This window comes from Heptranchias perlo, chromosome 6 (genome assembly GCF_035084215.1).
Source record: "Heptranchias perlo isolate sHepPer1 chromosome 6, sHepPer1.hap1, whole genome shotgun sequence".
NCBI classification, from domain to species: Eukaryota; Metazoa; Chordata; class Chondrichthyes; order Hexanchiformes; family Hexanchidae; genus Heptranchias; species Heptranchias perlo.
The window spans coordinates 15744475-15761552 of NC_090330.1; the positions used below are offsets into that span (position 1 = coordinate 15744475).

At 39.9% G+C, this 17078-nt stretch overlaps 1 protein-coding gene across 1 annotated transcript in view; it reads left to right on the forward strand.

Annotated features, from left to right (window-relative positions):
- The window catches only part of tmem131 (transmembrane protein 131), a 175344-nt gene extending 158289 nt beyond the window's left edge, over nt 1-17055 (forward strand). The window contains exons 33-41 of the mRNA XM_067985799.1: nt 2088-2233; nt 2321-2439; nt 2569-2724; nt 3507-3657; nt 7666-7787; nt 7929-8040; nt 8442-8551; nt 13561-13727; nt 15828-17055. Coding sequence (XP_067841900.1) covers nt 2088-2233; nt 2321-2439; nt 2569-2724; nt 3507-3657; nt 7666-7787; nt 7929-8040; nt 8442-8551; nt 13561-13727; nt 15828-16118 — 1374 coding nt within the window. The 3' untranslated portion in view covers nt 16119-17055. The remainder of the gene's footprint in view (nt 1-2087; nt 2234-2320; nt 2440-2568; nt 2725-3506; nt 3658-7665; nt 7788-7928; nt 8041-8441; nt 8552-13560; nt 13728-15827) is intronic.
- The last annotated feature ends 23 nt before the right edge of the window (nt 17056-17078 follow it).

The window sequence follows — 17078 nt, forward strand, 5'->3', positions numbered from 1 at the left end:
TTCCCCTCAAACTCCACCATTGACCCACCTGTCCTCTTCAGCTTCTGCCCCATCTCCAATCTCCCTTTCCTCTCTAAGATCCTTCAACATGTCGCTTCCCAGGTCTGTGTCCATCTCTCCCGTAACTTGTTTGAATCCCTCCATTCAAGCTTCCGCCCTCCTCTCAGCACCAAAACAGCCCTTACCAAAGTCACGAATGAGGCCCCCTTTGACTGTGCCATGGTTCATTATGCCCCCCCCCAAACCTTTCTGCAGCACTCAATATGGTTGACCAAGCCCCTCATCCATTTCCATGATCTGCCCTTGCATGGTTTCATTCCTACTTATCCAAATGCAGCCAGTGTATTAACAGCACTGGCTTCTCTTCTATCCGCCATATGGTTACCTCCTGATTCCTTCTAGGGATCTATCCTTGAGCTCCTCCTGTTCGTTATCTTCATGCTGCCCCTTGGTGACAACAGGCACAGAGTCAGCTTCCACGTGCATGCTGATGATACACAGATCTACTGCCATCACTTCTCAACTCCTGGACTGTCTCCATGCTATCAATTTGCTTGTCTGACTTCCAATCCTGGAAGAGTCATAGTTTCCTGCAGCTCAACATTGGGAAGACTGAGGCCACCCCCTTCAGGCCCTGACCCAAACTCCACTCCCTTGCCATTGTCTCCATCCCCCCTCACAAAATGCACTGTCAGACTGAGCCAGCCCAATCATAGTAAAGCAAAATACTGCAGATGTTGGAAATCTGAAACAAAAACAGAAAATGCTGGAAACACATAGCAAGTAAAAGCACAGCATCTGTGGAGAGAAGTAAATAAGTTAATGTTTCAGGATTAATCTTCCATCAGAACTAGAAAATATTTCAGATGAACATCTTATAAGAAGGAACAGAGCAAGGATAAAAAAAACTCATGCACAAGAAAAGAAAAAGAACGAGCTGTAAAGTGATTAGGTGGAGAATAGGAGATGGTTAAATGACAAATGATAATAGCAAGAGATTAAAAAAAGCATGATAGAAATAAAAGGCATAGACAAGACCCAGAATGTGTGAATAGTTAAAGCAGGTTACCTAAGTTGGAGAGGCAAAGCATGAAAATCTGGCAGGCTCTGGTGGACCATGAGTCTGGAGGAAGGAAATGGCAAGTCAGCACTGGGGGTGCAGACCACCCTGCTGGCAGTGTACAGAAGAGGGGGGGGGGCAGTGAAGAGAGGAGGAGATACTGATCCCAAGCACCAACCCGCTCCCTTCCCTATCCAGGGATGTGCTGGTATAGCCATCCTACTGTTTGAGAGAAAATGGGAGCTGTGGCTGAGTTCTGGTTTTTGAGGTCAATATTAAGGCCAGATGGCTGCAAAGTACCTAGTAGGAAGATGAGGTGCTGTTCCTCAAGCTTACATTGAGTTTCACTGGAACAGCGTAGAAGGCCAAGGACATGAGGGCGAGAGTGGGACGGAGAATTGAAGTGGCAAGCGACAGGGAGCTCAGGGTCGCTCTTGCGTACAGAATGGAAAGCGATCATCCAATGTTAGTATGGTCTCTCAGATTATGATGAGACCGCATTGTGAACAGTAAATACAGAATACTAGGTTGGAGAAAATAGATGTAAATTGCTGTCTCACCTGGAAGGAGTGTTTGGGGCCCTGGATGTTGGTGTTGGAAAGGGTGAACGGGTAGTTGCGCATCTACTGCGCTTGTATGGGAAGGTGCCAGGGGAAGGAGAGCGGATGTTGGAGGTAATGGAAAAGTGAACTTGGGTGACGTTAGGTAGATTAGGTAATCGCTTTGCTGCACACCTTGTATACACCCTTGCCTTACACACAGATGTAAGATGCTGCTCTCGCCACTGTATAATCAATTATGCTTTACGTGCTGACCAGAGTAGCAACAGAAATTGAGAGTGACATGATAATCTGGAACATACAGGTAAGACAGGTGATGAGAGGAAAACCGAGAGTATATGGAACTGCTGCTGGTGAATTACTTGGATGTATGTGTTGGGGTGGGGGAGGGGGCAGTAATTGTGCTAAACTCTTAATATGACTGCAATAATTGCAAACTAAATTTGACTAGCATTTTTTATCTTTAGTCTCCAGATTCAGATAAGAAAAAAGGGAAAACAGTATTGTCTATCAAAGAGAAAGATGATGCAAATATGTTTCACATGTTAAAACCTAAAGGAAAGAAACCCCTAGGAAATGTCAAAAAGGAAACCCAGAATGACATTAAGTCAAGGTAAAGCTTGCCCATCATCAAATTTATAACTAATGTAAATGGACAGTTTTCTTCTTTAAATATTAATTGACTTTTTTTTTTATTAAGTTCGCTGGAGTTGCCATATACTACTCCGTTAGAGAACAAACAACGCAAAACCTTTCCAGCCAAAATAGTATCATCAACCTTGACGAATTGCCCAAAACTGAGGAACCTACCAAAGAGAGGTAGGGATTTCACGTGTATCTCTGTGGAAATGTATCAAATTACAAATACGCATTGTGTACAATTTCATTTTGATGTGAAAAATATTTTACTAATGATTTTTCTGGTAAATTTTTTTTTTTTTTCCTTAGTGCCTGGTAAATTAGTAGATGGAAGGCCATCACCACTTGTAAAATTTCTTTCAAGTGGTTCTGGTCAGGAAATGGGAAATAGCAGCAGTTCAGAGGGCGAGAAAGACTCTCCACCACCTGAATGGGACATTGTACCTGTTCCCAAGTCTAGTAGCAGTAAGTGACTACTTCTCCTGTGATTTATTTTTAAAATATAGGAATAAAAGACTAGTTCAGTCTTTTTTATTGCATTCAATTTCATCGCTTCTGTTTGTCAAAATGGTACTTAGCCTCTCTACATTCAGCCAGTTCTCAATAAGTAGTGTGGTTTCCCAATCTTCTCCCTGCAGAAAAAGATGTTAAGGCTGAATCGAGGGATCTGTTTTCAGATACAGATTGCATGAAAGTGGCCTGCCCTATAGTTTTGCAATCCATAGTTTAGAGCCTCCCTTTTGTACCAGAATTCTACCTGCAATATAATTTTTGACATACGTTCGATTAGTGTTTAAGAGCCATGAGTAGGTGGGAATTTGAATAAGTCGCACTGGAGAGACTTTTATGATAGGCAGCAAGAGATGCACCTGGAGTTTTCCTGGTCTTAAAAAATCTGCAAGTGAAGATAAGCTTTTAAGCAATTAATTCCACCCTTCCCTGTGACTACTGATGTTTTTAAGGTATGACTTGTGCACCACATTTTGTTCTGGTAATAATTGGTTTAAGGGGTGATGAAAATTTTGAATCCTAGCCGAGCACAGTATTTTTTCGTGTTTCTTACGCAATCATTGAAACAGGACAGAATAAGTAATGCGGTTTATTGTTGGGTAATTGAATTCCTCTTAAGATGTTTACAGATTTGCTTATCTGAGGCAGCATCAGCATTTTCTATCTAATCAAGTGAGCTCTTTAAATCATTTTAATTACCAAGCACTTAGTCGTTGTTACACATTTTTCCATTTCAGACAGCCTTCAACAGCTCTCCATGCAGACACTTAATGCTGATGTCTTGTTGAAGAGACAGAGCTCACCTATGCCTGGACCTCCATCTCCTCCACCTGGATTATACAACTTAACTTCTCGTGCTCCCAGTTACAGTAGCATTGTCAACAATAGGTACAATCCATTGCTTACAAATTCAACCTATCTCTCTTTTGGCTTTAATTGTCTCTATGCTAGGGTTGCCAACTCTGGTTGGACATATTCCTGGGCATGTCATCGCATGACCTCCTGCCTTGGGTGCCCAACACGCCCATACTTGCGGCGCACCACCTTTCTATGCCAATTGGAAAGCGAATCGACTCATTACTTAATTGGATGATTCTTGACTGTCAGTCACAGTCTTTTTTGCAATGTCTGATTTTTATAACTAATAAAAGCGTACAAAGAAATTCTTTTTTTTTAAAAAACTGTTTTTGAAGCTCCTATGATTTTCTCCTAGGCTCGCAGCAGTGTCCTGGAGGTTAATCTTTAATTCCTGGAGACTCCAGGGCCACCCTGGAGATTTGGCAACCGTACTATAGGCCCAGAACCTATATTTGTGATATAAATTGAGTTCATGTATGTTACAAAGTTAACACTGTTTAGGATTCTGACCATATAAGCTTAAAGAAGCTTGTAGTAAGCAGTAAAAAAATAAATTTGATGAAGGTTGATGGTTCATATGTGGTGTAGAAGATTTTGTAGTTTGAATTTGCTCTATTTCTTTATAGTTGCTGTTGGCCTGTAGTCAGCGAGACATTTGATGTGGAATAAATGTGTTTTAAAACACATTTATTCCCCTGCATTGCTATATCTAGAAAAGTTTTTCACTTGGTGTTCTCTGGGCGTCTGTCCGTGCACCATACATTCTCTCTGCAATCACTTAATGATGCTTCACCAAATTTTAAAACAATATTTCTCCTCATCAAACACTAGGTTCCTTTTGAAAATGAGCATAGTGTAAATGTGCCCTAGTAACACGTCAAAATTAGAGAAATTAGGAATGGCTAAAAGCCATTGAGCGTGTGAGGCTTATTCATAAGAATCAGCCAAGAGATAAGGCCATTTGGCCTATTGAAGCTCATCCCTCTAGTACACCAAAAATTTCTTCTATAATCGTGTCCACCTGCTTGTTGGTTCCAAGATGACATATGTAGTGATTGGACCCAAGTTAATCCTCTGTCAGACTTGGTAATCCAGTACCTAGGATCGGCAGGTCCCAGGTGATCAGCCACAGAGCTGTAAGGTATAACATACCGGTTAAATAACCACCCAGCGGTGGTTTATTGATCTGATCTAGAGGGTAAACTTGCCACTCGGGACTGAAATTCCTCCCACTCTGTCCCAGATAACCTGCAAGCCAATGCTGTAACTGGTAGGGTGGTCTCAGCTAGACTAACATAGGAAAGTTACCAGTGCCCTGTGCTGGTAATCTGTGCCAAGTTGTTTCTAAATTTTTTATATTTCGCTGACTTTCATGTCCTCTGGTCTGACTTTCTTTGTTTATCTTACCTGTAGCATTTAATATTGTTTAATTTGGATATAGTGTTTCAAATTTGCAGATGATGCTAAAATAGAAGGCATACAAGTAATTCTAAAGCAGTGACTAGCCACGTGCGTAGCTACGGTGACACCGTTCTAACCACATTTTAGTATAAAATGTCTTGCACATAATACAGGTAAATGTACTTCATGTATATATTTACTTAACAAACATCTACCGCCATTCATTGCGAAACTTTGCAGTCCATTTCTTGCACCAAAGTTTGGAATTCTGGCATGAATCTATCAGACACAGCACAGCTTTGTGCAGCTTCTAGATTTTTATCCAGCAGTTACATTCCCTGTTATTTGCTTTTAGTTCTTCATTGATTTCTTTTGAAATTAGCCTTTTTAAATTGTATTTTTGTTCAGGTCCTTACTGATGCTGGTTGTCGGGCAATCTTATTTAATCATATTGTTATTAATCCCCTAGATTATTTTATCATTATTCCTGCTGACCTGTAAGAAGCAGATCTAGATGACTGTTGCCCCAGTGGGGTCCTTAATACTTTCAATCATTAAGTAATCTTTCTGCCACATTAACTAGTTCTGTTGCATCACTTCCATCTAAGGAATTCATAGTTTATGTTGGGTTGATTGAAGTCACCCATGCATCGCATTCTTTACCTACCTTTCGTATCTCCTCATTTAATATGTTTTATCTTTATCACCCCAAGGGAGTGGGGATGCTGTATGGTTAATCGTGTCCACCTACTTGTTAACTTGGACCATAGTATATGTATCTTCCCCAGAATTTCAATTCGCCATCCTTAATTTCTAGATTCTCCTGAGCATATGAAGTCACCCTTTCTCTTTCTTTTCTAATCTTCTAGAACATTTTATGCCCTCCATAGAAATATTAAAATAGCCCTGTTTTTGACCTGAACAGGGCCATTTTAACTCTCCTATGTCAGGGCCATTCTATTTAACTACATTGCCTGTTGGATTAGAAATCTATCCATTTCCTCCTTGCAAGTTCCAACTGAGTTTCTATTCACTAGAATTGGCAGAAATAGTGGTTTAAATTGGATTTTACACTCTTCTGTTTTCTTTTACTTCTGGTTCTACATTTTAAAAAAAACTTGTTGACATTCCAGTTCTGAAGATATTGAATATATGATGTCCTTTCAGCTAGAAGAGAACATTAACCATGGGATGAGACTGTGGTATATTCCTCCATGATTCTTTAATTTGACCATTGACTCATTTTCCATTATGTTCTGTTCTGCTCTCCATCCCTTTTCCTCAAAGCTCATGTCCATCCATCTGGTGCTTTACCGCATTGCTGACAGCATATTTTATTCTCCAGTTGGCTAATTGTTCCACCCTGTAGCTAAGCTTGACAGTGCAAAAGAATTGAAAATCATCTGATTTTTAAACATGCGCACAAACTTTTTAGATAGTGGTAGTTTTTTTTTAACCTGTCTTTTTCCCTTCCTGTCCTGAGGTGGTGATTCAGACTGGGTGGAAACCCAGGTCCCTGGTACCTTGCCCTAAATATCATTTTGTCTTTGTGAGTGTCAGCAAGTTATTCAACTATGACAGCTAACTTGGCACAAAGCAGAACCCAAATTGGGGACCTTGAAAGCACCAAAGGTTTGATTCCTAGTCTGAGCTGATTTAGCTGATCCAATTGGAACACAGTCAACCTCGCTGTTCTTAGGCTAGGAGGTGGGAAATCATCCTGGGTTCCTGCTTCTGATTGTTATCCAGTGACCCCCATGCCCAAAAGTGCCTCTCTGTTGAGAACTGGAATGGGTCTGACTGTAATACCCTCCTGAGGTTGAATAGCTCTCCATGTAGGTTCACACATTACCAGAGAACACACTCAAGTCCACTGTTAAACAATTGCTAAGCTAGCGTTCTGGTGGGAAATTTGCAGTTCAAACTATTCAAACGTTTTAAACTACAAAATTATTGCTCATTTTTAAGAACTGAAATTTTTATTTTGAACTATGCCCCCTAGTTCTATTTCTCAGGATAAGGGGTCGGCCATTTAAGACTGAGAGGAGGAGGAATTTCTTCACTCAGCGGGTTGTGAACCTTTGGAATTCTCTACCCCAGATGGCTGTGGATGCTCAGTCATTGAGTATATTCAAGACTGAGACCGATGGATATTTGGACTCTAAGGGAATCAAGGGATATGGGAATCGGGCAGGAAAGTGGAGTTGAGGTCAAAGATCAGCCATGATCTGATTGAATGGCACAGCAAGCTCGAGGAGCCGTATGGCCTATTCCTGCTCTTATTTCTTATGTTCTTATGAAACTGTACGGCACTGTGTCTGTATTTTCTCATGACTTTTGACATTTTGAATGACTAATATAAACTGCTCCAAAACCTTTTCAAGTTGAGGGGTGAGGAATGGGTTGGGCATGGAATGAGCAATTTCCTGGTGGGCAATTGTGGAGAAATATGCAAGTGGTTAAACATTAGTTTCACATCTATGCATGCAAATGTGTATGTATATCTTTTGCATATGGTTATGAACTGGATGCCACTAATTTTACATATGTACTGTGCTTTAATGGTTTGTTTTCTCTCTGTATTTTCTTAGTGTGTGTAACAAAATTGTCTCTTCTTTTCCTCCCATTTTGTTCTAGTGATGCTGGTATTAAACCGGCAAATGGTAGTAAATCCAAAATCACAAAAACAGCATCTCTTCCTGGGAAAAATGGTAACCCCACCTTTGCTGCTGTGGCTGCAGGCTATGACAAGAGTCCAGGTACTAACTGCATTGTCAAGTTATCGAATGGTAGACCTGTAGATGTGGAACGCGTTCATTCATTTCTTACTATTAAACCTGTTGTACTCAAACTAAATGTTAAATATTTAGTTCACAAAAGTCTTCATAATATATTTGCAGGCAACAGTGGTCCAATGAAAGCACCTTTGAACAAAGCAGAAGCTTGTGTCAACATTCCTACTCCTTTATGTAATAGTATGGCTTCCTTTGACAGTGATGAGTCAGACACCAGGTGAGGGATATAATCAGTCTAAAAACTGATTTTAAGTTTCAGGGTGAACAGAAGGAAAAAATGAATATTTTATGAATTTTTTGACTCCTTCCCTTCCAATTATAGCATTGCTGAATTTTCAAAAGACAACTTCACTTAACTGACTTGCATTTTTAATGGTTTTCCAGTAGACTTGCAATTATATGAAAATTAACATATATTGGGTGAACTAACATTTCATGAAGTATGATTTCTGTGTAGAAGAATTTAATGTATGAAGTACACAGCAGCCATGCAGGAAGTATTTATGTATCTTTTCCCCTTTTGTCCGTTTGCTGAGAGTTCACATGGGCTCTCATTGCTCTGTGGTGTAGAAAATGTGATCTGAAGAAATTCAGCTTTTTTTTTACTTTGCATTTCAGCTCCAGCTTGTTGAGTCCGTGCAATATCAATACCACCAGCACTTCTGATTTCGCTCCTCCTAACTCGTTTTCAGCTTTTGGACCTAGCAACTCTTTCAATCTTACTGGAGGTAAAGCATTCAAACTAATGAGTGAACTGTATGTTGGAATTATCTTATTAATTATACAGCAAGATGTAGTTCAGCTTGGTGTGTGTGGTGCAAATTAGCTTCTAAATCATAGCATATTTCTTGTGTAAAGAAATTACTTTGGGGTGATTGTTTGTCTAGTGAGCCTGAAGTTACTAAAGAAGAAACAAATGAATTAAGAATACAAGTGTATCATTGAGATGCAATGGGTTTGTGGACAAAATGACACCTCGTTATACAGTTCCTAATATAAGACTGCATTTGAGCTTACTAAACTGCTTGCCCTTTCAAAAGATACTAGAAAAGGTGATAATGTGCCATAGAGTCTCTCTTGGAAGAAAGATTCCAGGCAAACCAGGTTAAATATTTTACTAAAAGTAGTGGCTTTGCTTAATGCAAAAGGTGCAGGAGAACTTTGGTTCACAATTATCACTTGGCATTCATATGGATAATGAGACCAGCAGGGTTTGGCGCTATTGCTCTTTTTTCTCGAAGCATGGTCCTCCCGCCAGTAAGATCAGCTAATTTGGCTCACATCAAGCTCCTTTCTCTTTTCTCTCTCCTTCCTCCCCCCCCCCCCCCCCCCCCCCCCCCAAACCCAAGCCCATGCAGTCATCTCCAGTCTCGTTGATGGGATAGTTGAGATGGCCTTTCCCTTTTGTATAACTCTTTTATTTTTACTTTTGAATTGATTGACACAGAACCACTTTACCCTAAGCTACAGAGATGACGCCAAAGGCAATATGCGCTTCCCTGCAGTGATCTTGTTGGCATCCTTTGCAGAATTCATCTCTGCAGGGCTGATGGCTTTAAAATCAATATGGACCTTGCCTGTTGGGAGTACATTTAAACAAGCAGGCCCTGTATTTTGATAGTCGACAGCTCTGACAGTAACTTTTAACACTAACAGCTCAGAAGTCCTGTCCCTTTTGAAAACCAACAGTTGAACTCTAAAATCAATGTAATCTCAATCTCTTCTATTCAAACGTCAATAGAGACAAGCGTATTTGGAGGTCAGTTTGGCCTGTGATCCATCTGATTAAAACAAGTGTATGTTCTTTTGAAAGCATCTGTGGTCTGCTGCCAGATCTCTACTGATGCGATTCCATAACCTGTTGCCCAAGGGTACGTGAACAGTCCAGATGACTGGCTCTCCACTTTTCCCTTCTCTTGATTCAGTGATACAGTTCTGATCAGAAGCTTGCTGAGGCCCAAGAGGGGGGGCAGAGGTTGCAGGCTTGAGCACATGTTGATCCACTCCATAAGCAGTGTACAACTTTGTTTTTTTGTTATTTTTAATGGCATGGAAGCAGAGACCGACACTCTTGAGGTGTAAAAGGCAGCATGATGCTCGCCATTAGGGAGCTGCACAATGAATTAGTGTAGAGTGTGAGTTCATTCTCCTAAATTTCCACAAATTGAATTGCTGTCTTTGGGTATGCTGTGAGAAAGTGTTACAGAGCAGGAAAGCCTGATATAAGGGTGATTTACAGGACATTCTACTTTCCAGAGTACAGTTATGGGGATATGTAAATCATGCATTTACTTTTTAAATTGCTAATTGAAGTACTAACAAAAGCGAGGCATTGTCATAGAGTCATAGAGTTATACAGCACGGATAGAGGCCCTTCGGCCCATTGTGTCCGCGCCGGCCATCAGCCCTGTCTACTCTAATCCCATATTCCAGCATTTGGTCCGTAGCCTTGTATGATAGCCTTGTTAAAGAGAAACTCTTGAATCTCACTGCCTGATACACAGAGGAGCCCTCGCATGCTGATTTAATTATATTTTACCTTGTTAGAGAAAAAATACTTACCAAATACAGAGTGGCTCCTTACTGCTCCAGAGAGATTAGTGTAAATTCGCCATCTTTTGTCATTGGATAATATGCCAGTGTTTTTTTTTTAAGTAATTGGATTTCCTGAAAATAAGACATTTTCTTTGAGATTAGTTTTTCTTTTATTTGTGCTTTGAGGTGCTGAGCTAGAAGGTTGTGGGTCAAACCCCACTGTAGGATGAAATTCTAGGCTAACACTCGAGTGCAGCCCTGAGAGAATAAGACTTTAAACCAAGGCCCCATCTGTCTGCTACAGTACTTCAGGTGGACATTAAAGATTTCCAGGCATACTTGAAGAGCAGGGAGTTTTTCCTCAGTGTCCTAGCCAACATCACCAAAAACAGATCATTGTTATTTGTGAGATCTTGCTGTGCACAAAGTGGCTGCCACATTTATCCATTTACTTAATTGTAAGTGAAGTGCTTTAGGACATTCTCGTATGCAATAAATGATATAAATGCAAGTCTTCTATTGTAGCCTAGAGGAAATGTTTTTTTACTGACTGTAATTGAAACATTGAGTTGTTTCCCCTGCCACTGGTGCCTCAATTGTAGCAGAACAAGCAGTCTGCATTCATCTGGAAATTCAGATTTCTACAAACACCCAATCAGTCGATTCCTGAAACGGTACCTAGGTCAACAAGATTCACCCCGGGAGTCTTATCACAGCTCATTTAGATGGGCATGGTGCCCTGCCAATATGAGCCTGATGTAAGATTGGCCTTGTCCCATTCCCTCTTTCTACTTTCCGCTGATGCTGACATAGTGAAAATATAATAAAGCACAGTGCTTTTTTATTAGAATGTATCTGCATTCACCAAAAATACTTGAACTTCAGCTAGAGGAAATTATTAACCTTTAAAAAGTTTTTAGAAATGTCTTTGAGGAGCTAGTCAGTAAGACAAAGAGCTGCAATCAACTACGTGGGATCGAATGCAAAAGAAAGGCAACCAATATTTGAACTGGAGATAAACATAATTGAAAATTTATACCCCATGTAGTATCTATAAGCTGTTCAGTAAGCTATGTGATGTAGAATTGCTGACCAGGTCTATAGAAAGTGGAACATTTACTGAAGCATGCAGTACTTAAACTGTTGTAATAATGGTTTTAATTAGTTATTTTATAGCAATATTTTTTATTGCAATCCCTAGCAATTTGTATACTAATCGTGGGTAATGTTTTTTTAGGACTGGCAATTGAATGTTTTTTAACTACATTCCCCAGGCATCATTTTAAAGAAAATGAAAGGTTATATAATTCTAAATTTTAAAAAAAACTGTAAACACTAGAAACCTGAAATAAAAACAATGCTGAGAAATACCACAGCAGGTCAGTCAGCATCTGTAAAGAAAAAAGACAGTTACATTTTGTTTTAAGCCTTCAGTAGAACTCAATGCTGAATTGGGTATTGTGGTATTGGTGAGACCGCACCTGGAATACTGCATACAGTTTTGGTGTCCATACTTAAGAAAAGACATACTTGCTCTCGAGGCAGTACAAAGAAGGTTCACTCGGTTAATCCCGGGGATGAGGGGGTGGACATATGAGGAGAGGTTGAGTAGATTGGGACTCTACTCATTGGAGTTCAGAAGAATGAGAGGCGATCTTATTGAAACATATAAGATTGTGAAGGGGCTTGATCGGGTGGATGCGGTAAGGATGTTCCCAAGGATGGGTGAAACTAGAACTAGGGGGCATAATCTTAGAATAAGGGGCTGTTCTTTCAAAACTGAGATGAGGAGAAACTTCACTCAGAGGGTAGTAGGTCTGTGGAAGCTACATCATTAAATAAATTTAAAACAGAAATAGACAGTTTCCTAGAAGTAAAGGGAATTAGGGGTTACGGGGAGCGGGCAGGAAATTGGACATGAATTTAGATTTGAGGTTAGGATCAGATCAGCCATGATCTTATTGAATTGCGGAGCAGGCTCGAGGGGCCGATTGGCCTACTCCTGCTCCTATTTCTTATGTTCTTATGAATGATTATAAAAGCTCTTTAGTAAAGTTGGTAGGGGGGCTGGGGAAGGAAGAGGAGAGGTTCTATTCTATTTGCTTAGCTCACCAATATTCTGTATAATAAAAATAAATTGGATTAATGCACTTTCATGCAAAGTGCCTTCCGTAAACACTGAAAGTGGACTTACCAATTGTACTTAAGTGAAGGAACATATTCACCGCCGCAAATTCCCAAAATAAAACCGAAACATAATGATTTTTTACAAAAAGCACATACAAATGGACATGGGGCAGTGCTTGGCAGAATGATATGTAGCTTTCTATAATTGGCTGGATAAATGTAGTTATGTTTTACAAAGTGTTCTGGACACTACTTAGTCACATGATGACATGTATCATGTTCTCAAGAATTGCTCCATGAAACCTTTGCTCAAAACAATTTCTAAATGACTATTTTGTTTCCTAACGTATCAGTTCTCCACGTGACTTGGCTTCTATTTGACACTGTAAGCAGGTTGAATTTGGAAGAGTAGGGATGGAAAGATGTGAAACCAATCAAAAAAATGTTCTTTATGCTGAAATTACTAAAGTTGGAGAGTTCAAGAACGTGAAGCAGGAGCGAGAATAGACCATTCACCCATCAAGTTCACTTGATAAACCATACATAATCAACCCTTGCTATGATTGGTTTGATATTAAGTTTAGTTACTTGGTCTGTGCGAAAGATCTGCAATTACTCCCTGATCTGCAACGGAATTCAGTGGAACTCCATATTCATCTATCCTCTCATCTCCATTATTCAAACCTAACCTCTTGCCCTCCACAGATACCATTTCTATAAATAGCAGGCACCACAGCTGAATTTGTGACTAAGATGGGAGCTGTCATCCCAGTTGCCGTTCAAGTGCTTTTCAGGGGACCTTTTATTATGGCCTTGAAAAGGAGCAAGACCCTTTTTTTAAAACTATGCTGTTTAGGCCCCTTATGTAGAATGTTGGTGTATGTGCATTTTTTCTTTTAAATGGTTTACATTTTTTCCCACTTCACTCTTTCACTGTGTAAAGATAATCAAAACCCCATACATGTTTGATATTAGCTGCCCATACATCCCAATTCAGGGTGTATTCCATTCTATTCCTCTATGCATTTTAATGTTGGAGATGATTGATGTGCATTGTTATTCTGTTCCATTCTAGAGGTCTTCAGCCCTCATGTACTCTCAAGAGCAACCTTTAACAATCAGGAAGTTGCACAGAATTGGCCTGATTACAGTTCTGCTCCATCTACATCCATTTGGGATACATCAACTGATACTCGCAACACCTGGCCAACTAGCACCGGCTCTCCAACTCATTCAACTTCAGTAAGTAATGCTGTGTAAGAAATGGCAATAAATGTCAGCACATTTAACGTCTGTATAAATGAAAAATGTGCAGTAGGTTCAAGTTTATTCCACAAGTAAGCAATAATTAATTTGACTACAAAGGGGAAGGGAGGTTCTGAAGATTTTTGCCAAAAATAGACATTTGCTTTTTGTATGTTCTATTTTTTTAAAAAAAGAACTAGCATTATGTTTGTAATTTTCACAGGGGAGTTAATAATTTGCAAAGATCTTTAATTCCCTCCATTCTTCCCATGCCCAATAGTTTCTGATAACATGGGATGCGCTGTGGGAAATGTGAAAACATTTAACAAATGGCTTTGATCAACAAGTAAAGAGAAGCGATTTGAGGAAATTGAATATTCATGTTAGAAGAGTGAAAATAAAAACGACGTGCATTTATTACTTTCTGATGGGTATTAGATCTGAGGTTTTTATAGAAGTATATATTGAGCAAACAATATGGAGGATAGTAACAGACTTCAGGAGGACATAGACAGACTAGTGAAATGGGCAGACACATGCCAGATGAAATAAGAACATATGAACATAAGGAATAGGAGCTGGAGTAGGCCATACTGCCCCTCAAGCCTGCTCTACCATTCAATAACATCATGGCTGATCATCTACCTCAACTCCACTTTCCTGTCCTATCCCCATATCGCTTGATTCCCTTATTGTCCAAATATCTGTCGATCTCAGTCTTGAATATACTCGACTGAGCATCACAGCCCCCGGGGTGGGGAATTCCAAAGATTCACAAAGATTTAATGCAGAGAAGTGAAAATAAAAACGACCTGCATTTATCACTTTCTGATGAGTATTAGATCCGAGGTTTTTTATAGAAGTATTACAGTAAACAATGTGGAGGATAGTAATAGAATTCAGGAGGACATAGACAGACTGGTAAAATGGGCAGATGCATGGCAGATGAAATTTAACAGAGAAGTGTGGAGTGATGCATTTTGGTAGGAAGAATAAGGAGAGGCAATATCAACTAAATGGTACAATTTTAAAGGGGGTGCAGGAACAGAGACCTGGAGGTGCACATATGCAAATCTTTGAAGGTCGCAGAACAAGAAAGCTTTTTTTAAAAAAAAAAAGCCTATGGCTTTATTAGTAGAGGCATAGAGTACAAAAGTAAGGCAGTTATACTAAACCTTTATAAAACACTGGTTAGGCCTCAGCTGGAGTATTATGTTCAATTCTGAGCACTGCACTTGAGGAAAGATGTCAAGGCCTTAGAGAGGGTGCAGAAAAGATTTACTAGAATGGTACCAGGGCTGAGGGACTTCAGTTATGTGGAGAGACTGGAGAAGCTGGGGTTATTCACCTTATAACCGAGAAGGTTAAGGGGAGATTTGACAGAGGGGTCCAAAATCATGAACGGTTTTGACAGAGTAAATAAGGAGAAATTTTCCAGTGGCAGAAGGGTCGGTAACCAGAGGACACAGATTTAAGATGATTGGCAAAAGAGCCAGAGATAACATGAGGAAACATTTTTTTACGCAGTGAGTTGTAATGATCTGGAATGCACTGCCTGAAAGAGTGGTGGAAGCAGATTCAGTAGTAACTTTCAAAAGGAATTGGATAAAAACCTGAAGGGAAAAAGTTTACAGGGCTATGGGGAAAAGAGCAGGGGAATGGGATTAATTGAATAGCTCTTTCAAAGAACCAGCAAGGCACAATGGGCCGAATGGCCGCCTCCTGTGCTGTATATGATACGAAAGACTCGCATGAGTTCGGCGACTTTCTTGTCAACTAATCTGCCACTGGTCGACATCCATGTTGTGATGGTCGCAGTTATCAAATGTTTCCTTTGTTGATTTTCTTGGAGCACATACAATGCCTGAAAATGAAGCATGTTGTGTGTGCTGGAAATGTTTTACATTTTCTCAGCTGCCTGTTGCTGGATAATAAATAGCATGTCATCTGCAGGGTGCATCAAATATTTTATTTCATGGTATGGGTTTTGATGGTTGTGAATTAAAGTTCCTAGCTCATATAACCAGTGCCAAAGATCTTGCCATCTGCAGCTTTAATAATTTAACAAGAACTTGCATCTTTTCCTCCTCACTTTAGTCAATCCTTTTGGGTAACTCCACCAGCAGCCTTTGGTCCACCACTCCTTTCAGCAATCCTATTTGGTCCACTAGTCGAGACAGCAGCCTGCCCTTCACCACTCCATCAAGCAACAACTCTATGGCAAGTGTCGATCTTGCAGGAGGAGAAAACCCAGCTCCTGGCCTAATAGAAGACCTTGGCCGAATGTTTGACCCTTGGAAGAATCTTGACAATATTTGGAGACCCACTCCTGGAAGACGAAGCTCCGATCCCTGGTCGAATAATTCTAACTTTCCTCATGAGAACTAATGTGCAAGTGTCCACAGCTGTGGGTGACGCACAGAACCTGACCACAAGCACAGTACGACACCGCTTAAAGCGTGAAATATTGATGAAGCTGAGCCTGTAGTCCAGAAACCCTTCACTCAAGTTCTTTGCTCAACTCCAGCAGATGTTTAATTGAAGTCGCACAAAGAAATTTGTGAGTGTGTGTTCCTGGTGTAAGGATCCAGTTCTCAGCCATAACTAATCACTATTTTCGCTTCCTGCCACACGATTATGATTCATATCTGCTATAAACAGTTCCTCAATCCTGACTGTAATTATGGTTTATATGAGATTTCTGTAACAGGCTTTGTTCGTTCATGTATTCAAGTTTAAAAAAAAAAATCACTGAAGTATTTGGTCATCTTCCTATGTTCAGTGAAATACATAAATTTATTTTCAGTTTGGAGAATAAAAGGGAACGAGACGTAAGAATTTTATGCGCATCCCTTTGTATTACATCCTTTATAAAGCATTGTGATGTTTTTAAGATAATGGAGAAAGGTTTCTCTCCCAGTATTAAGTTCAAGTTCCTCTGTTTTTGTGAGAAAAAGAATTAATGGAACCCTTTGTTTTTAAAATGCAAAGTGGACGTTTTAGAAATGGGAATGTGTTGGTAAAGGATAGGTTATAATTATGTATCCAGCATTTTGGCTTTCATTTGTATTTAAAAGGGCAACAAAATCATCAAGATTATGGCAGTGCATATTGAGGAAGAAAGCTGTAATCGCAGTTTCTTTTGGTTTTCCTTTTCTGTCATCATAATGTGCTTCACAATGTGTGCTGATCGCTGTTTACTCTGGCTGGAGCACGCAGACCCAAAGTTTATGGAGGCAACGAGATCCCCCTTTGTGTTCTTTGATTGAAACACGATTCTCTGGGTTGTACTTTTTGAGATAAATAAAGTTTTTCAGAAACTGAATTTTGTTCTTCCACAATAATTTA